Consider the following 23,956-nt stretch of genomic DNA (forward strand, 5'->3'; position numbering starts at 1 on the left):
GGCCCCTCCCCAATATACAGCAGATTCTACCTTGCCCCTCCCCAATATACAGCAGATTCTACCTGGCCCCTCCCAAAATATAATGCAGATTCTACCTGGCCCTTCCCCAATATACAGCATATTCTACCTGGCCCCTCCCCAATATACAACAGATTCTACCTGGCCCCTCCCCAATATACAGCAGATTCTACCTGGCCCCTTCCCAATATACAGCAGATTCTACCTGGCCCCTCCCCAATATACAACAGATTCTACCTGGCCCCTCCCCAATATACAGCAGATTATACCTGGCCCCATCCCAATATATTGCAGATTCTACCTGGCCCCACCCCAATATACAGCAGATTCTACCTGGCCCCTCCCCAATATACAGCATATTCTACCTGGCCCCTCCCCAATATACAGCAGATTCTACCTGGCCCCTCCCCAATATACAGCAGATTCTACCTGGCCCCTCCCCAATATAATGCAGATTCTACCTGGCCCCTCCCCAATATACAGCAGATTCTACCTGGCCCCTCCCTAATATACAGCAGATTCTACCTGGCCCCTCCCCAATATAATGCAGATTCTACCTGGCCCCTCCCCAATATACAGCAGATTCTACCTTGCCCCTCCCCAATATACAGCAGATTCTACCTGGCCCCTCCCAAAATATAATGCAGATTCTACCTGGCCCCTCCCCAATATACAGCATATTCTACCTGGCCCCTCCCCAATATACAACAGATTCTACCTGGCCCCTCCCCAATATACAGCAGATTCTACCTGGCCCCTTCCCAATATACAGCAGATTCTACCTGGCCCCTCCCCAATATACAACAGATTCTACCTGGCCCCTCCCCAATATACAGCAGATTATACCTGGCCCCTTCCCAATATAATGCAGATTCTACCTGGCCCCACCCCAATATACAGCAGATTCTACCTGGCCCCTCCCCAATATACAGCATATTTTACCTGGCCCCTCCCCAATATACAGCAGATTCTACCTGGCCCCTCCCCAATATACAGCAGATTCTACCTGGCCCCTCCCCAATATAATGCAGATTCTACCTGGCCCCTCCCCAATATACAGCAGATTCTACCTGGCCCCTTCCCAATATACAGCAGATTCTACCTGGCCCCTCCCCAATATACAGCATATTCTACCTGGCCCCTCCCCAATATACAGCAGATTCTACCTGGCCCCTCCCCAATATACATCAGATTCTACCTGGCCTCTCCCCAATATAATGCAGATTCTACCTGGCCTCTCCCTAATACAATGCAGATTCTACCTGGCCCCTCCCCAATACAATGCAGATTCTACCTGGCCCCTCCCTAATACAATGCAGATTCTACCTGGCCTCTCCCCAATATAATGCAGATTCTACCTGGCCCCTCCCTAATACAATGCAGATTCTACCTGGCCCCTCCCCAATATACAGCAGATTCTACCTGGCCCCTCCCCAATATACAGCAGATTCTACCTGGCCTCTCCCCAATATAATGCAGATTCTACCTGGCCCCTCCCTAATACAATGTAGATTCTACCTGGCCCCTCCCCAATATACATCAGATTCTACCTGGCCCCACCCCAATATACAGCAGATTCTACCTGGCCCCTCCCCAACATACAGCAGATTCTACCTGGCCCCACCCCAATATACAGCAGATTTTACCTGCCCTACCCCAATATACAGCATATTCTACCTGGCCCCTCCCCAATATAATGCAGATTCTACCTGGCCCCTTCCCAATATAATGCAGATTCTACCTGGCCCCTTCCCAATATAATGCAGATTCTACCTGGCCCCTCCCCAATATACAGCAGATTCTACCTGGCCCCTCCCAAAATATAATGCAGATTCTACCTGGCCCCTCCCCAATATACAGCAGATTCTACCTGGCCCCTCCCCAATATACAGCAGATTCTACCTGGCCCCACCCCAATATACAGCAGATTCTATCTGGCCCCTCCCCAATATACATCAGATTCTACCTGGCCCCACCCCAATATACAGCAGATTCTACCTGGCCCCTCCCCAACATACATCAGATTCTACCTGGCCCCACCCCAATATACAGCAGATTTTACCTGGCCCCACCCCAATATACAGCAGATTCTACCTGGCCCCTCCCCAATATAATGCAGATTCTACCTGGCCCCTCCCCAATATAATGCAGATTCTACCTGGCCCCTCCCCAATTCAATGCAGAATCTACCTGGCCCCTCCCCAATATAATGCAGATTCTACCTGGCCCCACCCCAATATACAGCAGATTCTACCTGGCCCCACCCTAATACAATGCAGATTCTACCTGGCCCCTCCCTAATATACTGCAGATTCTACCTGGCCCCTCCCCAATATACAGCAGATTTTACCTGCCCCTCCCCAACATACCGCCGATTCTACCTGGCCACTCCCCAATATACAGCAGATTCTACCTGGCCCCTCCCCAATATAATGCAGATTCTACCTGGCCCCTCCCTAATACAATGCAGATTCTACCTGGCCCCTCCCTAATACAATGCAGATTCTACCTGACCCCTCCCCAATATACAGCAGATTCTACTTGGCCCTACCCCAATATACAGCAGATTCTACCTGGCCCCTCCCTAATACAATGCAGATTCTACCTGGCCCCTCCCCAATATAACGCAGATTCTACCTGGCCCCTCCCCAATATACAGCAGATTCTACCTGGCCCCTCCCCAATATACAGCAGATTCTACCTGGCCCATGCCCAATATACAACAGATTCTACCTGGCCCCTCCCCAATATAATGCAGATTCTACCTGGCCCCTCCCCAATATACAGCAGATTCTACCTGGCCCCTCCCCAATATACAGCAGATTCTACCTGGCCCCTGCCCAATATACAGCAGATTCTACCTGGCCCCTCCCCAATATACAACAGATTCTACCTGGCCCCTCCCCAATATACAGCAGATTCTACCTGGCCCCTCCCCAATATACAGCAGATTCTACCTGGCCCCTCCCCAATATACAGCAGATTCTACCTGGTCCCTGCCCAATATACAGCAGATTCTACCTGGCCCCTCCCCAATATACAGCAGATTCTACCTGGCCCCTCCCCAATATTCAGACATTCAGTTCAGTCTATGGGTATTTGGATATAGATGGATGTTAAATAATGCTACTCTCCACTTGGGATTCATTTCAGTGTGAAGATGAGAGAGCTGGAGAGAGAGACAGAGTGAGAGACCATACGACAGACCACGTAGTCACCCTGCACACCCTAATTGACAATCAAACAGAGGCAGAGCTTTCGACTCAATTTGGCACGAGGGCCTGCTATACAAATTGATGTAAAGTGGTGTTTGGGGGGAAAAACAGAGAGCGAGAGAATGAATGAATGAACGCATGAGAAATAGAGAGAACTTGGCAGGTAACAGACAACCCGATTTACACAGGTGGATTATTCTCTCTGGTGGGCACGGACGATTACTGTCACTCGCTCCAGAGTTGGTGACACACACATTTACATAGTGTATGAGCAGCCAGGTTGAGTTTGTGTGATGGGTATTAATCGCACCACCGAGATGTGTGATACGAGCGCAATTATCCGTCTCCGCTCTACTATCATTTAGCTGTGTGTGTGTGTGTGTGTGTGTGTGTGTGTGTGTCTGTGTGTGTGTGTGTGTGTGTGTGTGTGTGTGAATGTGTGTAAACGTCTGACAGTAAACCCTATTATCATTTCACCCTGAAGAAGGCACAGGGATACCCCCAAACGTTGGTAAATACCCAATAAATGACTGGGAGTGTGTGTGACTTATAGTTTATTCGCCGTTAGTCAGCACCTCCAAACAAAATAAATTTTTCTGGGTGTGCACCACATCTCCCTCCTCTCCCTCTTCTCCCCCCCCCCCCCCCCACCCCCCCTGTCTCAGTATCCCTCTCCCCCTCTCTTCGATTCTCTCTCAATCTACAGTCAGACTATGTATTCTGATGGAGGGTGTTAGGGGGTTGTGTATATTCAATATTTTCTGCCTCTCCACAAAGGTGCTAGGAGGCTAATTAGCATTTAACATGTCCCCCTGCCTCTATAATATAACATCTGCCTCTGCCTCTATAATATAGCATCTCCCCTGCCTCTATAATATAGCATCTCCCCTGCCTCTATAATCTAACAGCTCCCCTGCCTCTATAATATAACATCTGCCTCTATAATATAACATCTGCCTCTATAATATAACAGCTCCCCTGCCTCTATAATATAACAGCTGCCTCTATAATATAACATCTGCCTCTATAATATAACAGCTCCCCTGCCTCTATAATATAACATCTGCCTCTATAATATAACATCTCCCCTGCCTCTATAATATAACACCTGCCTCTGCCTCTATAATATAACATCTGCCTCTATAACATAGCATCTCCCCTGCCTCTATAATATAACAGCTCCCATGCCTCTATAATATAGCATCTCCCCTGCCTCTATAATATAGCATCTCCCCTGCCTCTATAATATAGCATCTCCCCTAACACTATAATATAACAGCTCCCCTGCCTCTATAATATAACAGCTCCCATGCCTCTATAATATAGCATCTCCCCTGCCTCTATAATATAGCATCTCCCCTGCCTCTATAATATAACATCTGCCCTGCCTCTATAATCTAACAGCTCCCCTGCCTCTATAATATAACATCTGCCTCTATAATATAACATCTGCCTCTATAACATAGCATCTCCCCTGCCTCTATAATATAACAGCTCCCATGCCTCTATAATATAGCATCTCCCCTGCCTCTATAATATAGCATCTCCCCTGCCTCTATAATATAACAGCTCCCATGCCTCTATAATATAGCAACTCCCCTGCCTCTATAATATAGCATCTCCCATGCCTCTATAATATAGCATCTCCACTGCCTCTATAACATAGCATCTCCCCTGCCTCTATAATATAACATCTGCCTCTATAATATAACATCTCCCCTGCCTCTATAATATAACATCTACCCTGCCTCTATAATATAACATCTCCCTGTATAATAATATAGTAGTCATCCTGTAGTGTGGACCCTAGGAGGACCGTAGTCACCCTGTAGTGTAGATCCTAGGAGGACAGTATATAGTGTGGACCCTAGGAGGACCCTATAGTGTGGACCCTGTAGTGTGGACCCTAGGAGGACCGTAGTCACCCTGTAGTGTAGATCCTAGGAGGACCGTAGTCACCCTGTAGTCAGCAAATAGTCACCCAGCGACTGGTCTTGTTTATCAAATGACACATATACAGGGTCATACTGACATTACAGTAGTATGTAATATGGTGGTGTTGGATGGAGAGACAACATTACAGTAATATGGTGGTGTTGGATGGAGAGACAACATTACAGTAATATGGTGGTGTTGGATACAGAGATGACATTACAGTAATATGGTGGTGTTGGATACAGAGATGACATTACAGTAATATGGTGGTGTTGGATGGAGGGATGACATTACAGTAGTATGGTGGTGTTGGATGCAGAGATGACATTACAGTAATATGGTGGTGTTGGATGGAGAGATGACATTACAGTAGTATGGTGGTGTTGGATGCAGAGATGACATTACAGTAATATGGTGGTGTTGGATGCAGAGATGACATTACAGTAATATGGTGGTGTTGGATGCAGAGATGACATTACAGTAATATGGTGGTGTTGGATGCAGAGATGACATTACAGTAATATGGTGGTGTTGGATGCAGAGATGACATTACAGTAGTATGGTGGTGTTGGATGGAGAGATGACATTACAGTAGTATGGTGGTGTTGGATGGAGAGATGACAGTACAGTAGTATGGTGGTGTTGGATGCAGAGATGACATTACAGTAATATGGTGGTGTTGGATGCAGAGATGACATTACAGTAATATGGTGGTGTTGGATGCAGAGATGACATTACAGTAGTATGGTGGTGTTGGATGCAGAGATGACATTACAGTAATATGGTGGTGTTGGATGCAGAGATGACATTACAGTAATATGGTGGTGTTGGATGGAGAGATGACATTACAGTAGTATGTAATATGGTGGTGTTGGATGCAGAGATGACATTACAGTAATTTGGTGGTGTTGGGTGCAGAGATGACATTACAGTAATATGGTGGTGTTGGATACAGAGATGACATTACAGTAGTATGGTGGTGTTGGATGGAGAGATGACATTACAGTAATATGGTGGTGTTGGATGGAGAGATGACATTACAGTAGTATGTAATATGGTGGTGTTGGATGCAGAGATGACATTACAGTAATATTGTGGTGTTGGGTGCAGAGATGACATTACAGTAATATGGTGGTGTTGGATACAGAGATGACATTACAGTAGTATGGTGGTGTTGGATGGAGAGATGACATTACAGTAATATGGTGGTGTTGGATGCAGAGATGACATTACAGTAATATGGTGGTGTTGGATGCAGAGATGACATTACAGTAATATGGTGGTGTTGGATGCAGAGATGACATTACAGTAATATGTAATATGGTGGTGTTGGATGCAGAGATGACATTACAGTAATATGGTGGTGTTGGATACAGAGATGCCATTACAGTAGTATGGTGGTGTTGGATGCAGAGATGACATTACAGTAGTATGGTGGTGTTGGATGCAGAGATGACATTACAGTAGTATGGTGGTGTTGGATCCAGAGATGACATTACAGTAGTATGGTGGTGTTGGATGCAGAGATGACATTTCAGCATTTGGGTCCTGCAGTCTGTGATGTACAGTTTCTAGCAGAACTTATGGTGTTTCGAACTGAACACAAATGAAGGGCGGGCTGGCACGGTTAAGAGCGGGCTGGCACGGTTAAGAGCGGGCTGGCACGGTTAAGAGCGGGCTGGCACGGTTAAGAGCGGGCTGGCACGGTTAAGAACGGGCTGGCACGGTTAAGAGCGGGCTGGCACTGTTAAGAGCTTGGTTTGACGTACAGATTGACGTACAACCGCTCTCAACACTGCAGACTTCCCCGTTGGTATTGGGTCGATTTTCAGGCAAGTTTATTTCACTAAAAATACAGACCTGTGCAGTGCGAAAGTTCTTGTTTGAAACAGTAAATATCATTGGTTTAATATGTCTCGGTTAACGTAACGTGTCTTCGGATTTCATAACCCCCTTTTACCAAGGAATCACAAAGTCTTCTGGTCTGTATCCTCTATCTTCCTGCAGGTATCCAACAGACCATTGAGCAGGAGGAGAGTCAGAACAAGTCTTCAGCTGACCTGAGGATACGCAAGACACAGGTGAGTCAGGAGGAGAGGAAGTGAGAAGAGGAGAGAGTGCAGTGGTAGAGATGTAAGGATGTGTGAGGGAGCGGAAGAGGAGGCAGGAGAGAGGAAGCAGGAGAGAGGAGGCAGGTGAGAGGAGTCAGGTGAGAGGAGGCAGGTGAGAGGAGTCAGGTGAGAGGAGGCAGGTGAGAGGAGGCAGGTGAGAGGAGTCAGGTGAGAGGAGGCAGGAGAGAGGAGGCAGCAGAGAGGAGTCAGGTGAGAGGAGGTAGGAGAGAGGAGGCAGCAGAGAGGAGTCAGGAGAGAGGAGTCAGGAGAGAGGAGGCAGGAGAGAGGAGTCAGCAGAGAGGAGTCAGGTGAGAGGAGTCAGCAGAGAGGAGTCAGGTGAGAGGAGGCAGGAGAGAGGAGTCAGGTGAGAGGAGGCAGGAGAGAGGAGTCAGGTGAGAGGAGTCAGGTGAGAGGAGGCAGGAGAGAGGAGTCAGGTGAGAGGAGTCAGGAGAGAGGAGTCAGGTGAGAGGAGTCAGCAGAGAGGAATCAGGCGAGAGGAGGCAGGAGAGAGGAGTCAGCAGAGAGGAGGCAGGTGAGAGGAGGCAGGTGAGAGGAGTCAGGTGAGAGGAGTCAGGTGAGAGGAGGCAGGTGAGAGGAGTCAGGAGAGAGGAGTCAGCAGAGAGGAGGCAGGAGAGAGGAGGCTGGAGAGAGGAGTCAGGGGAGAGGAGTCAGGTGAGAGGAGACAGGAGAGAGGAGGCAGGAGAGAGGAGGCTGGATAGAGGAGGCAGGAGAGAGGAGGCAGGAGAGCGGAGTCAGGTGAGAGGAGACAGGAGAGAGGAGTCAGGAGAGAGGAGCCCGGTGAGAGGAGACAGGAGGCAGGAGAGAGGAGTCAGGAGAGAGGAGGCAGGAGAGAGGAGGCAGGAGAGAGGAGGCAGGAGAGAGGAGACAATGATCTTAACGGACCTGTCTCCCTGCCTCCTCCTCTCAATTCAAGGGACTTTATTGACATGAGAAACATATTGTATGTTAACATTGCCAAGCAAGTAGATAATAAGATAAAGTGAAATAAACAATAATAACTAAACAGTAAACATTACACTCACAGAAGTTCCAAAATAATAAAGACATTTCAAATGTCTCATACAGTGTTGTAATGATGTGCAAATAGTGAAAGTCCCGTCCCCCTGTCTCTCCCCTGTCCTCCGTCCCCCGTCTCCCCATCTCTCCCATCTCCCCATCTCTCCCCTGTTTCTCCCCTGTATCTCCTGTCCCCCTGTCTCTCTCCTGTCCTCCATCCCCCGTCTCCCCATCTCTCCCATCTCCCCATCTCTCCCCTGTCTCTCCCCTGTATCTCCCGTCCCCCTGTCTCTCCCCTGTCCTCCATCCCCCGTCTCCCCATCTCTCCCATCTCCCCATCTCTCCCCTGTTTCTCCCCTGTATCTCCTGTCCCCCTGTCTCTCTCCTGTATCTCCCGTCCCCCTGTTTCTCCCCTGTATCTCCCGTCCCCCTGTCTCTCCCGTCCCCCTGTCTCTCCCCCGTCTCTCCCGTCCCCCTGTCTCCCCCCTGTCTCTCCCGTCCCCCTGTCTCTCCCCCGTCTCTCCCATCCCCCTGTCTCTCCCCTGTCCTCCGTCCCCCATCTCCCCATCTCTCCCATCTCCCCATCTCTCCCCTGTTTCTCCACTGTATCTCCCGTCCCCCTGTCTCTCCCCTGTATCTCCCGTCCCCCTGTCTCTCCCGTCCCCCTGTCTCTCCCCCGTCTCTCCCATCCCCCTGTCTCTCCCCTGTCCTCCGTCCCCCATCTCCCCATCTCTCCCCTGTTTCTCCCCTGTATCTCCTGTCCCCCTGTCTCTCCCCTGTCCCCCGTCCCCTGTCTCCACATCTCTCCCATCTCCCCATCTCTCCCCTGTTTCTCCCCTGTATCTCCTGTCCCCCTGTCTCTCTCCTGTATCTCCCATCCCCCTGTTTCTCCCCTGTATCTTCCGTCCCCCTGTCTCTCCCCTGTATCTCCTGTCCCCCTGTCTCTCTCCTGTATCTCCCGTCCCCCTGTTTCTCCCCTGTATCTCCCGTCCCCCTGTCTCTCCCGTCCCCCTGTGTCTCCCTGCGTCTCTCCCGTCCCCCTGTCTCTCCCTCTCTCCCGTCCTCCTGTCTCTCCCCTGTATCTCCCGTCCCCCTGTCTCTCCCCCGTCTCTCCCGTCCCCCTGTCTCTCCCTCTCTCCCGTCCCCCTGTTTCTCCCCTGTATCTCCCGTCCCCCTGTCTCTCTCCCATCCCCCTGTCTCCCCGTCTCTCCCGTCCCCCTGTCTCTCCCGTCCCCCTGTCTCTCTCCCATCCCCGTCTCCCCGTCTCTCTCCTGTCTCCCCGTCTCTCCCATCCCCCTGTCTCCCCGTCTCTCCCCCGTCTCTCCCGTCCCCCTGTCTCCCCGTCTCTCCCGTTCCCCTGTCTCCCCGTCTCTCCCGTTCCCCTGTCCCTCCGTCTCTCCCGTCCCCCTGTCTCTCTCCCATCCCCCTGTCTCCCCGTCTCTCCCGTCCCCCTGTGTCCCCGTCTCTTCCCCGTCTCTCCCGTCCCCCTGTCTCCCCGTCTCTCCCCCGTCTCTCCCGTCCCCCTGTCTCCCCGTCTCTCCCGTCCCCCTGTCTTCCCGTCTCTTCCCCGTCTCTCCCGTCCCCCTGTCTCCCCGTCTCTCCCCCGTCTCTCCCGTCCCCCTGTCTCCCCGTCTCTCCCGTCCCCCTGTCTCCCCGTCTCTTCCCCGTCTCTCCCGTCCCCCTGTCTCCCCGTCTCTCCCGTCCCCCTGTCTCTCTCCCATCCCCCTGTCTCCCCGTCTCTCCCCCGTCTCTCCCGTCCCTCTGTCTCCCCGTCTCTCCCCCGTCTCTCCCGTCCCCCTGTCTCCCCGTCTCTCCCGTCCCCCTGTCTCTCTCCCATCCCCGTCTCTCCCGTCCCCCTGTCTCCCCGTCTCTCCCCCGTCTCTTCCATCCCCCTGTCTCTCTCCCATCCCCCTGTCTCCACGTCTCTCCCGTCCCCCTGTCTCCCTGTCTCTCCCCCGTCTCTCCCGTCCCCCTGTCTCTCTCCCATCCCCCTGTCTCCCCGTCTCTCCCGTCCTCCTGTCTCTCTCCCATCCCCCTGTCTCCCCGTCTCTCCCGTCCTCCTGTCTCTCTCCCGTCTCCCTGTCTCCCCCCTGTCTCCCCGTCTCTCCCCTGTCTCCCACAGCACTCCACTCTGTCCCGTAAGTTTGTGGAGGTGATGTCAGAGTACAACGCCACCCAGTCAGACTACAGGGAGCGCTGCAAGGGACGTATTCAGAGACAGCTGGAGATCAGTGAGTACAGTACTCTACCTACTACACGTATCCAGAGACAGCTGGAGATCAGTGAGTACAGTACTCTACCTACTACACATATCCAGAGACAGCTGGAGATCAGTGTAGTACAGTACTCTACCTACTACACGTATCCAGAGACAGCTGGAGATCAGTGAGTACAGTACTCTACCTACTCCACGTATCCAGAGACAGCTGGAGATCAGTGAGTACAGTACTCTACCTACTACACGTATCCAGAGACAGCTGGAGATCAGTGAGTACAGTACTCTACCTACTACACATATCCAGAGACAGCTGGAGATCAGTGTAGTACAGTACTCTACCTACTACACGTATCCAGAGACAGCTGGAGATCAGTGAGTACAGTACTCTACCTACTACACGTATCCAGAGACAGCTGGAGATCAGTGAGTACAGTACTCTCTCTACCTACTACACGTATCCAGAGACAGCTGGAGATCAGTGAGTACAGTACTCTCTCTACCTACTACACGTATCCAGAGACAGCTGGAGATCAGTGAGTACAGTACTCTACCTACTCCACGTATCCAGAGACAGCTGGAGATCAGTGAGTACAGTACTCTACCTACTACACGTATCCAGAGACAGCTGGAGATCAGTGAGTACAGTACTCTACCTACTACACGTATCCAGAGACAGCTGGAGATCAGTGAGTACAGTACTCTCTCTACCTACTACACGTATCCAGAGACAGCTGGAGATCAGTGAGTACAGTACTCTACCTACTACACGTATCCAGAGACAGCTGGAGATCAGTGAGTACAGTACTCTCTCTACCTACTACACGTATCCAGAGACAGCTGGAGATCAGTGAGTACAGTACTCTACCTACTCCACGTATCCAGAGACAGCTGGAGATTAGTGAGTACAGTACTCTACCTACTCCACGTATCCAGAGACAGCTGGAGATCAGTGTAGTACAGTACTCTACCTACTACACGTATCCAGAGACAGCTGGAGATCAGTGAGTACAGTACTCTACCTACTACACGTATCCAGAGACAGCTGGAGATCAGTGTAGTACAGTACTCTACCTACTACACGTATCCAGAGACAGCTGGAGATCAGTGAGTACAGTACTCTACCTACTACACGTATCCAGAGACAGCTGGAGATCAGTGTAGTACAGTACTCTACCTACTACACGTATCCAGAGACAGCTGGAGATCAGTGAGTACAGTACTCTACCTACTACACGTATCCAGAGACAGCTGGAGATCAGTGTAGTACAGTACTCTACCTACTACACGTATCCAGAGACAGCTGGAGATCAGTGAGTACAGTACTCTACCTACTACACGTATCCAGAGACAGCTGGAGATTAGTGAGTACAGTACTCTACCTACTACACGTATCCAGAGACAGCTGGAGATCAGTGAGTACAGTACTCTACCTACTACACGTATCCAGAGACAGCTGGAGATCAGTGAGTACAGTACTCTACCTACTACACGTATCCAGAGACAGCTGGAGATCAGTGAGTACAGTACTCTACCTACTACACGTATCCAGAGACAGCTGGAGATCAGTGTAGTACAGTACTCTACCTACTACACGTATCCAGAGACAGCTGGAGATCAGTGAGTACAGTACTCTACCTACTACACGTATCCAGAGACAGCTGGAGATCAGTGAGTACAGTACTCTACCTACTACACGTATCCAGAGACAGCTGGAGATCAGTGTAGTACAGTACTCTACCTACTACACGTATTCAGAGACAGCTGGAGATCAGTGAGTACAGTACTCTACCTACTACAAGTATTCAGAGACAGCTGGAGATCAGTGTAGTACAGTACTCTACCTACTACACGTATCCAGAGACAGCTGGAGATCAGTGTAGTACAGTACTCTACCTACTACACGGATTCAGTTCAACATCACTGTATTGTCCACTAAAAGATGCACCTCAGCTGGAGATCAGTGAGTAGAGACACACACACACACACACACACACACACACACACACACACACACACACACAGACAAACACACGTGTGTGTGTGTGTGTGTGTGTGTGTGTGTGTGTGTGTGTGTGTGTGTGTGTGTGTGTGTGTGTGTGTGTGTGTGTGTGTTTTCGTGTGTGTGTGTGTGTTTTCGTGTGTGTGTGTGTGTTTTCGTGTGTTTTCCTGATCAGAGTGGTTGTGAGTGTGCCAGCCTGTTTCTGTCCTGATCAGCCTGCTTCCTTCTGATCTCTGATCAGGCCAGAGCTGTGTTCCAATACCCACACTAACATACTTAATGAGTATATACTATGAATTCATTTTAGTATCCTGTAAACTAACAGTTTCATTTCAGTTTTGCGTACTAGCTCTTCGCCTGTCTACCGGAAGTTGATGCTGTTGCTATGCAACCTCTTGCTAGCTAGTTAGCATAACAAATGACTAGTTAGATATTTTACAACTTTTGGGTGTGTTCTTAAATTCGATCTGGAGTGCCAGTGCTTGTAAATTCAGAATGTTGTCAGATTGTCTGTTTGTAAATTCAGAATGTTGTCAGATTGTCCGTTTGTAAATTCAGAATGTTGTCAGATTGTCTGTTTGTAAATTCAGAATGTTGTCAGATTGTCTGTTTGTAAATTCAGAATGTTGTCAGATTGTCCATTTGTAAATTCAAAGCTTTTCACTCTCAGAGCGCACACTGGACGCTCTGGCCCGAGGAGTTGGTTTGATTTGACCGTTCTGACCTTACAACTGCAGTCAAGCACCCAATCTATTGTTGGCTAGCTTGCTAATTGCTAATTCTTACTGACACCGGCAATATTCAACGTGTGTTGAGCGCTTGTAAATTCATTATTCTGCGCTCTGGGACACTCAGACGAGAGTGCTCTGAAATCGGAGTAGATAGCCAGAGAGAATTTACGAAAGAACCCGAATGTCCATTGAGAAAGCACTACGACTATACTGTACGACTATACTATATCATTTAGCTAAGAACGACGGGAATAATCAGGTCTATAAACGTTGGGTAGTTAGTTAGATAGCAGATAGTTATTATACTGGCAAGTTTGATGTATAAGTAGCCAACTAACGTTAGGTAGTTAGTTAACATACCGGTACATACTGCTGTTATGATATATGATAATATTATAATATAATAATAATATAATAATAATATAATATATAATGATATGCTATGTGGTTCGTAAGGACAGCGTTGCTAACAAATTGTCAGCCAACATAACGTGTAAACGTAACTTATTTGAAAAGTCATTACTTTATTACATTGCTCAACATTTTCTTCACATTTTTCATCGTTAGTTTTAAAGAAATTAATTTGTATCGTCGGACTTCAGCTGAATGTTTTCTGCTGTTTTCTTCAAATCTGAAAACGATGTGAAGCCTCGCCCATTTCCTGAAGAATTGCTTTATGGGCCCTAAAGTACGGAAATAGTGTCCTCTGCGTGTACACTTCATATTTTGCATCCTGGAACTTTTGGCATACCATAACTATATCCATACTAGGACCAATAAGCAAACTATATACTCAATCTACATCACAAATAGTATGGTTAGTAGGAGTATTCGAACACAGCTCGTCTGATTTGTCAGGTATTATGTTTCTGTAACAGGCACACTATGGGTTATACGCTCCATAGCACCAGCTTCCCCAGGTTGGTATGGGGAAGGGGGCGGCAGGGTAGCCTAGTGGTTAGAGCGTTGGACTAGTAACTGAAAGGTTGCAAGTTCGAATCCCCGAGCTGACAAGGCAGTTAACCGACTGTTCCTAGGCCGTCATTGAAAATAAGAATTTGTTCTTAACTGACTTGCCTAGTTAAATAAAGGTAAAATGTAAAAATAATAATAATAATTAAATGGCCCCTGTCAGCCTGGGGTTAGGACCAGCTTCCCCAGGTTGGCATGGCAATACACACACACACACACACACGCAAGCAGACGTACCTGTTACCTATAACAGAGTCACCTCCAACCTACTTGTCAGCTGCTGTAGTCACAGGTGGTTCTGCCTGATATCAAGAAACAGCAGGCAGAGGATTAGACAGAGGGACAGAGTGATACATAGAGAGAGGTAGAAGTAATGGGGAGAAACAGGTAGCCTAGTGGTTAGATCGTTGGGCCAGTAACCAGCAGGTAGGTTAGAGAGTTGGACCAGTAACCAGCAGGTAGTCTCGTGGTTAGAGCGTTGGGCCAATAACCAGCAGGTAGTCTAGTGGTTAGAGCGTTGGGCCAGTAACCAGCAGGTAGCCTAGTGGTTAGAGCGTTGGGCCAGTAACCAGCAGGTAGTCTAGTGGTTAGAGCGTTGGACCAGTAACCAGCAGGTAGTCTAGTGGTTAGAGCGTTGGGCCAGTAACCAGCAGGTAGTCTAGTGGTTAGAGCGTTGGGCCAGTATCCAGCAGGTAGCCTAGTGGTTAGAGCGTTGGACCAGTAACCAGCAGGTAGTCTAGTGGTTAGAGTGTTGGGCCAGTAACCAGCAGGTAGTCTAGTGGTTAGAACGTTGGGCAGGTAGCCTAGTGGTTAGAGCGTTGGGCCAGTAACCAGCAGGTAGCCTAGTGGTTAGAGCGTTGGACCAGTAACCAGCAGGTAGCCTAGTGGTTAGAGGCAGGTAGCCTAGTGGTTGGAGAGGCAGGTAGCCTAGTGGTTCGAGGCAGGTAGCCTAGTGGTTAGAGTGTTGGGCCAGTAACCAGCAGGTAGTCTAGTGGTTAGAGCGTTGGGCCAGTAACCAGCAGGTAGTCTAGTGGTTAGAACGTTGGGCAGGTAGCCTAGTGGTTAGAGCGTTGGGCCAGTAACCAGCAGGTAGCCTAGTGGTTAGAGGCAGGTAGCCTAGTGGTTAGAGAGTTGGGCCAGTATCCAGCAGGTAGCCTAGTGGTTAGAGCGTTGGACCAGTAACCAGCAGGTAGTCTAGTGGTTAGAGTGTTGGGCCAGTAACCAGCAGGTAGTCTAGTGGTTAGAGCGTTGGGCCAGTAACCAGCAGGTAGTCTAGTGGTTAGAACGTTGGGCAGGTAGCCTAGTGGTTAGAGCGTTGGGCCAGTAACCAGCAGGTAGCCTAGTGGTTAGAGCGTTGGACCAGTAACCAGCAGGTAGCCTAGTGGTTAGAGGCAGGTAGCCTAGTGGTTGGAGTGTTGGGCCAGTAACCAGCAGGTAGTCTAGTGGTTAGAGCGTTGGGCCAGTAACCAGCAGGTAGTCTAGTGGTTAGAACGTTGGGCAGGTAGCCTAGTGGTTAGAGCGTTGGGCCAGTAACCAGCAGGTAGCCTAGTGGTTAGAGCGTTGGACCAGTAACCAGCAGGTAGCCTAGTGGTTAGAGGCAGGTAGCCTAGTGGTTAGAGAGGCAGGTAGCCTAGTGGTTAGAGGCAGGTAGCCTAGTGGTTAGAGTGTTGGGCCAGTAACCAGCAGGTAGTCTAGTGGTTAGAGCGTTGGGCCAGTAACCAGCAGGTAGTCTAGTGGTTAGAGCGTTGGGCCAGTAACCAGCATGTAGTCTAGTGGTTAGAACGTTGGGCAGGTAGCCTAGTGGTTAGAGCGTTGGGCCAGTAACCAGCAGGTAGCCTAGTGGTTAGAGCGTTGGACCAGTAACCAGCAGGTAGCCTAGTGGTTAGAGGCAGGCAGCCTAGAGGTTCGAGAGGCAGGTAGCCTAGTGGTTAGAGGCAGGTAGCCTAGTGGTTAGAGGAGGCAGGTAGCCTAGTGGTTAGAGGAGGCAGGTAGCCTAGTGGTTAGAGGCAGGTAGCCTAGTGGTTAGAAGAGGCAGGTAGCCTAGTGGTTAGAGGCAGGTAGCCTAGTGGTTAGAGGCAGGTAGCCTAGTGGTTCGAGTGTTGGACCAGTAACCAGCAGGTAGCCTAGTGGTTAGAGTGTTGGACCAGTAACCATCAGGTAGCCTAGTGGTTAGAGGCAGGTAGCCTAGTGGTTAGAGAGGCAGGTAGCCTAGTGGTTAGAGTGTTGGACCAGTAACCAGCAGGTAGCCTAGTGGTTAGAGGCAGGTAGCCTAGTGGTTAGAGAGGCAGGTAGCCTAGTGGTTAGAGTGTTGGACCAGTAACCAGCAGGTAGCCTAGTGGTTAGAGCGTTGGGCCAGTAACCAGCAGGTAGCCTAGTGGTTTGAGTGTTGGACCAGTAACCATCAGGTAGCCTAGTGGTTAGAGGCAGGTAGCCTAGTGGTTAGAGAGGCAGGTAGCCTAGTGGTTAGAGGCAGGTAGCCTAGTGGTTAGAGGAGGCAGGTAGCCTAGTGGTTAGAGGAGGCAGGTAGCCTAGTGGTTAGAGGCAGGTAGCCTAGTGGTTAGAGGAGGCTCCTGAACAAGGTAGTTAACCCACTGTTCCCAGGCCAACATTGTAAATAAGAATTTGTTCTTAAACTGACTTGCCTAGTTAAATAAATGTTAAATGAAGGTGTATGAATACTTTCTGAAGGTGCTGTATTTTACATCACTGGTCCTGTTCAGCCGTCCGTGTATTCAGCAATCATGGGGACAAATGACAGTGTCCTCAGCAAATTAACCTACTTCAAGGATCTCATTCTCTTTTGCAGCTTGTTAGAGATGAGTTTAGAATACAGAATGAGATGTACAACCAGAACTAATGCACCATCCACTTTCTCCTGTTCTTTTGATCCTCTCAGATGTTTTGTAGACACCCGGCCATTCAGACGACATTAAAAGTTGCTTTCCTTAAGGCTACACAAGGAAACATGATTCAACTATTTTAATTAACAGATATCTCAAGACAAACGAGTGCTGATGTACACTACCAGTCATAAGTTTTTCTTTATTTGTACTATTTTCTATGTTGTAGTATAGTAGTGAAGACATCAAAACTATGAAATAACACATATGGAAACCTGTAGTAACCAAAAAAATGTTAAACGAATCAAAAATATATTTTAGATTTTAGATTCTTCAAAGTAGCCACCCTTTGCCTTGCACACTCTTGGCATTCCCACAACCAGCTTCATAAGGTTGTCACCTGGAATGCATTTCAATTAACAGGTGTGCCTTGTTAAGAGTTCATTTGTGGAATTGATTTCCTTCTTAATGCGTTTGAGCCAATCAGCTGTGTTGTCACAAGGTAGGGTTGGTATACAGAATATAGCCCTATTTGGTAAAAGACCAAGTCCATATTATGGCAAGAACAGCTCAAATAAGCAAAGAGAAATTACAGCCCATCTTAAGACATGAAGGTCAGTCAATCTGGAAAATTTCAAGAACTTTTAAAGTTTATTCAAGTGCAGTCGCAAAAACCATCAAGCGCTATGATGAAACTGTCTCTCACGAGGACCGCCACAGGAAAGGAAGACCCAGAGTTACCTCTGCTGCAGAGGATAAGTTAATTGGAAATTCAGAAATTGTAGCCCAAATAAATGCTTCACAGAGTTCAAGTGACAGACATATCTCAACATTAACTATTCAGAGGAGACTGCGTGAATCAGGCCTTCATGGTCGAATTGCTGCAAAGAAACCTTTACTAAAGGACACCAATAAGAGGATGAGACTTGTTTGGGCCAAGAAACACGAGCAATGGACATTAGACTGGTTGAAATCTGTCCTTTGGTCTTATGAGTTTTTTGGGGGGTTCCAACCGCCATGTCTTTGTGAGACGCAGAGTAGGTGAACGGATGAAATCCGCATATGTGGTTCCCACCGTGAAGCATGGAGGAGGAGGTGTGTTGGTGTGGGGGTGCTTTGCTGGTGACACTGTCTGTGATTTATTTAGAATTCAAGGCACACTTAACCAGCATGGCTACCACAGCATTCTGCAGCTATATGCCGTCCCATCTGATTTGCGCTTAGTGGGACTATAATTAGTTTTTCAACAGGACAATGACCCAAAACACACATCCAGGCTGTGTAAGGGCTATTTGACCAAGAAGGAGAGTGATGGAGTGCTGCATCAGATGACCTGGCTTCCACAATCCCCCAACCTCAACCAAATTGAGATGGTTTGGGATGAGTTGGACTACAGAGTGATGGAAAAGCAGCCAACAAGTGCTTAGCATATGTGGGAATCCTTCAAGACTGTTGGAAAAGCATTCCAGGTGAAGCTGAGTGTGCAAAGTGTGTGCAAATCTGTCGCCAAGACAAAGGGTGGCTACTTTGAAGAATCTATAATCTAAAATATATTTTGATTTGTTTAACACTTTTTTGGTTACTACATGATTCCATTTGTGTTATTTCATAGTTTTGATGTCTTCACTATTAATTCTACAACATAGAAAATAGTTTTAAAAAAAAATATATATATATAATAATTAGAATATGAGTTGGTGTGTCCAAACTTTTGACTGGTGCTGTATATGAACACAGAAAGGTTTAGGTCTAGGCAACTTTAACTTTAATATAACAGCAACACGAGTCCCAGGAGTTGAATATATATACTGTGCTTAATGGGGCTCATTTTAATGTAGATTCCTTCGCACTAGGCCAAGGGTCACGCATCCATCTGAATGCATATTGCATACACATATTCATTAGGACTTGTGCTCTCCACTTTCACGCGTGGCTCGACACCGAGAGCGATGCTGTTTGTTGAAACATTCCCTCTTACCGTCGATTTAACATGTCTAATATATCCTACACACGCATGAATTTACACGGGTAATGAGCGTATGATGTCACAATCTACACCGTACACACACACACAGATACTATTGCTGTAACGCACACTTTCTGTTAACAGGTGGAACCTTTTTGTTGGGTCTTTTTGAATGATATCAGTCATATAAAACTTATATTTAATATATCGTGATTTCAGTCAGCCGTTTGGGGACTTCACAGAGTCATGTTGGGTTTGTCTGTGTTATGGTCTCCATGGTAACCTACCAGAGCCTCCTTCAGCGCCTGTCATAGGGTCAACGAAGGATGATGTACCATCTCCTTGACTTACCCCCCAGGCAGTCTGTTGTGCCGGTCTCTTCCATGCTATGGCCTGTTATGAGGTTGACCTCACCAATAAGGTTTAAATTTAGCCTTGGTAAATGTGATTTTAGTACATTCAGTAATCAACCAAAATGGAGAGAGAGAGAGAGAAACAGAGCGATGAGAGAGAGAGAGAGAGAGAGAGAAACAGAGAGATGGAGGAGAGAGAGAGAGAGAAACAGAGATTGAAGGGTGGAGGAGAGAGAGAGAGAAACAGAGAGATGGAGGAGAGAGAGAGAGAAACAGAGATGGAGGGGTGGAGGAGAGAGAGATAAACAGAGATTAAGGGGTGGAGGAGAGAGAGAGAAACAGAGATTGAGGGGTGGAGGAGAGAGAGAGATACACAGAGATGGAGGGGTGGAGGAGAGAGAGAAACAGAGAGATGGAGGAGAGAGAGAGAAACAGAGATGGAGGGGTGGAGGAGAGAGAGAGATAAACAGAGATTGAGGGGTGGAGGAGAGAGAGAGATAAACAGAGATGGAGGGGTGGAGGAGAGAGAGAGAAACAGAGATTGAGGGGTGGAGGAGAGAGAGAGAAACAGAGATGGAGGGGTAGAGGAGAGAGAGAGAAACAGAGAGATGGAGGAGAGAGAGAGAAACAGAGATGGAGGGGTGGAGGAGAGAGAGAGATAAACAGAGATGGAGGGGTGGAGGAGAGAGAGAGAGAAACAGAGAGATGGAGGAGAGAGAGAGAGAAACAGAGATGGAGGGGTGGAGGAGAGAGAGAGAGAAACAGAGATGGAGGGGTGGAGGAGAGAGAGAGAAACAGAGATGGAGGGGTGGAGGGGAGAGAGAGAGATAGAAACAGAGAGATGGAGGAGAGCGAGAGAGAGAGAAACAGAGATTGGGGGGTGGAGGAGAGAGAGAGAGAAACAGAGAGATGGAGGAGAGAGAGAGAGAAACAGAGATGGAGGGGTGGAGGAGAGAGAGAAACAGAGATGGAGGGGTGGAGGAAAGAAAGAGAGAGAAACAGAGAGATGGAGGAGAGAGAGAGAGATACAGAGATTGAGGGGTGGAGGAGAGCGAGAGAGAAATGGAGATGGAGGGGTGGAGGGGAGAGAGAGAAACAGAGGTGGAGGGGTGGAGGAGAGAGAGAGAAATGGAGATGGAGGGGTGGAGGAGAGAGAGAGAAACAGAGATGGAGGGGTGGAGGAGAGAGATAGAAACAGAGAGATTGAGGGGTGGAGGAGAGAGAGAGAGAAACAGAGATGGAGGAGAGAGAGAGTGAGAAACAGAGATGGAGGGGTGGAGGAGAGAGAGAGAGATAGAAACGGAGAGATTGAGGGGTGGAGGAGAGAGAGAGAGAAACAGAGAGAGAGGCAATTGCATCTTGTGAAACCCAAGTTGCGAGAGATGAATGTTATGAGGGGTACATTTGGAGGGCTGCGAGAGTGGCGTCATCTCTATCTGTCCTCTCTCCCTCTCCTCATTTGAGTGATTGTCCCGTGACGCACACACACACACACACTGGTATCTATCAGAGGGCAGCTGCATCAGTATTCTGGCCAGGAAGGTAATCATGGGCCCTGACCCCCCGACCACTATTACTCACCATCACAGCCACTGCCTGGGAGCCCCAACCCTGACCCCCAGACACACACACACACACACACATACATTAGATCCAGCCTCTCCTCCTGTCCCAGTCCTGAGCATGGTCTCATGAAGCCTGGTCCAGGAGAGACAGGTGATTAAAGGGGCAATCAGCAGTTGGTACATCCATTTTTTTTTTTTTACTTTTAAATTCATGATATATACCTTCTTGAAGAATATAACTTCTCTTCACAAGCTTAGTTCAACTGACATACCCCATCAGAACCCAAAATATAAGCTTGTATAAGCATTGTTGGCTGTTACTGTTCCTAGGCTTTCATTGAAAATAAGAATTTGTTCTTAACTGACTTGCCTAGTTAAATAAAGGTAAAAAATAAAATAAAAATTGTAAACAAACACAGCCTGAAACCGTGGTTACAACTATATGTTGATGTCATGGAATGGTCGGTCCTTCCAGGTGGAGACAAGTATACAGGGATGTGGAGAGGGAGCTGGCGACTAAGGTATACGTAGACGGAGACAGAGATGGAGACGGAGATGGAGAGGGAGACTAAGGTGGAGAGGGAGGTGAAGACTGAGATGGAGACGGAGGTGGAGACTGAGGTGGAGACTGAGGTGGAGACTGAGGTGGAGAGGGAGGTGGAGAGGGAGATGGAGACTGAGGTGGAGGTGGAGCAGAGACGGAGGTGGAGAGGGAGACTAAGGTGGAGAGGGAGGTGGAGACTGAGGTGGAGACTGAGGTGGAGAGGGAGCAGAGACGGAGGTGGAGACGGAGCAGAGACGGAGGTGGAGAGAGAGATGGAGACGGAGGTGGAGATGGAGACTGAGGTGGAGACTGAATGGAGACAGGTGGAGAGGGAGGTGGAGACTGAGGTGGAGACTGAAGTGAAGACTGAGGTGGAGGTGGAGCGGAGACGGAGGTAGAGATGGAGACTGAGGTGGAGAGGGAGGTGTAGACTGAGGTGGACACAGGTGGAGACTGAGGTGGAGACTGAATGGAGACAGGTGGAGACGGAGGTGGAGAGGAAGATGGAGACTGAATGGAGACAGGTGGAGAGGGAGGTGAAGACTGAGGTGGAGAGGGAGGTGGAGACTGAGGTGGAGACTGAGATGGAGAGGGAGGTGGAGAGGGAGATGGAGACTGAGGTGGAGGTGGAGCAGAGACGGAGGTGGAGACTGAGGTGGAGACGGAGGTGGAGAGGGAGATGGAGAGGGAGACTAAGGTGGAGAGGGAGGTGAAGACTGAGATGGAGACGGAGGTGGAGACTGAGGTGGAGACTGAGGTGGAGAGGGAGATGGAGACTGAGGTGGAGGTGGAGCAGAGATGGAGGTGGAGACTGAGGTGGAGACGGAGGTGGAGAGGGAGATGGAGACTGAGGTGGAGACTGAGGTAGAGACGGAGGTGGAGAGAGAGATGGAGACGGAGGTGGAGACTGAATGGAGACAGGTGGAGAGGGAGGTGGAGAGGGAGGTGGAGACTGAGGTGGAGACTGAAGTGAAGACTGAGGTGGAGGTGGAGCGGAGACGGAGGTAGAGATGGAGACTGAGGTGGAGAGGGAGGTGGAGACTGAATGGAGACAGGTGGAGACTGAGGCGGAGACTGAAGTGGAGACTGAATGGAGACAGGTGGAGACGGAGGTGGAGACGGAGGTGGAGATGGAGACTGAATGGAGACAGGTGGAGAGGGAGGTGAAGACTGAGGTGGAGAGGGAGATGGAGACTGAGGTGGAGGTGGAGCAGAGACGGAGGTGGAGACTGAGGTGGAGACGGAGGTGGAGAGGGAGATGGAGAGGGAGACTAAGGTGGAGAGGGAGGTGAAGACTGAGATGGAGACGGAGGTGGAGACTGAGGTGGAGACTGAGGTGGAGAGGGAGATGGAGACTGAGGTGGAGGTGGAGCAGAGATGGAGGTGGAGACTGAGGTGGAGACGGAGGTGGAGAGGGAGATGGAGACTGAGGTGGAGACTGAGGTAGAGACGGAGGTGGAGAGAGAGATGGAGACGGAGGTGGAGACTGAATGGAGACAGGTGGAGAGGGAGGTGGAGAGGGAGGTGGAGACTGAGGTGGAGACTGAAGTGAAGACTGAGGTGGAGGTGGAGCGGAGACGGAGGTAGAGATGGAGACTGAGGTGGAGAGGGAGGTGGAGACTGAATGGAGACAGGTGGAGACTGAGGCGGAGACTGAAGTGGAGACTGAATGGAGACAGGTGGAGACGGAGGTGGAGACGGAGGTGGAGATGGAGACTGAATGGAGACAGGTGGAGAGGGAGGTGAAGACTGAGGTGGAGAGGGAGGTGGAGACTGAGGTGGAGACTGAATGGAGACTGAGGTGGAGACTGAGGTGGAGACTGAGGTGGAGACGGAGGTGTAGACTGAATGGAGACTGAGGTGGATACTGAGGTGGAGACTGAATGGAGACTGAGGTGTAGACTGAATGGAGACTGAGGTGGAGACTGCGGTGGAGACAGGTGGAGAGGGAGGTGAAGACTGATGTGGAGAGTGAAGTGGAGACTGAATGGAGACTGAGGTGGAGAGGGAGATGGAGACGGAGGTAGAGATGGAGACTGAGGTGGAGAGGGAGGTGGAGACTAAATTGAGACAGGTGGAGACAGTTGGAGAGGGAGGTGAAGACTGAGGTGGAGAGGGAAGTGGAGACTGATTGGAGACTGAGGTGGAGAGGGAGATGGAGACGGAGACTGAGGTGGAGACTGCGGTGGAGACTGAGGTGGAGACTGATAAGAGACTGTGGTGGAGAATGAGGTGGAGACTGAGGTGGAGACTGAATGGAGACTGAAGTGGAGACTGAATGGAGACTGAATGGAGACTGAGGTGGAGACTGAGGTGGAGACTGATTGGAGACTGAGGTGGAGAGGGAGATGAAGACTGAATGGAGACAGGTGGAGACTTAATGGAGACTGAGGTGAAGACAGGTGGAGACTGAATGGAGACAGGTGGAGAGGGAGGTGGAGACTGAGGTGGAGACTGAGGTGGAGAGGGAGG

The 23,956-nt window shown here is 49.4% G+C and overlaps 1 protein-coding gene across 2 annotated transcripts in view; it reads left to right on the forward strand.

Moving 5' to 3' along the window:
• Positions 1-23,956, forward strand: part of LOC110508072 (syntaxin-1A) — a 190,720-nt gene that overhangs the window by 150,680 nt on the left and 16,084 nt on the right. For both annotated transcript variants that reach the window (XM_036965669.1, XM_036965670.1), the window contains exons 5-6: positions 7,176-7,249; positions 10,419-10,527. In XM_036965669.1, coding sequence (XP_036821564.1) covers positions 7,176-7,249; positions 10,419-10,527 — 183 coding nt within the window. The remainder of the gene's footprint in view (positions 1-7,175; positions 7,250-10,418; positions 10,528-23,956) is intronic.

Source organism: Oncorhynchus mykiss, chromosome 27 (genome assembly GCF_013265735.2).
Source record: "Oncorhynchus mykiss isolate Arlee chromosome 27, USDA_OmykA_1.1, whole genome shotgun sequence".
In the NCBI taxonomy this organism is placed as follows: Eukaryota; Metazoa; Chordata; class Actinopteri; order Salmoniformes; family Salmonidae; genus Oncorhynchus; species Oncorhynchus mykiss.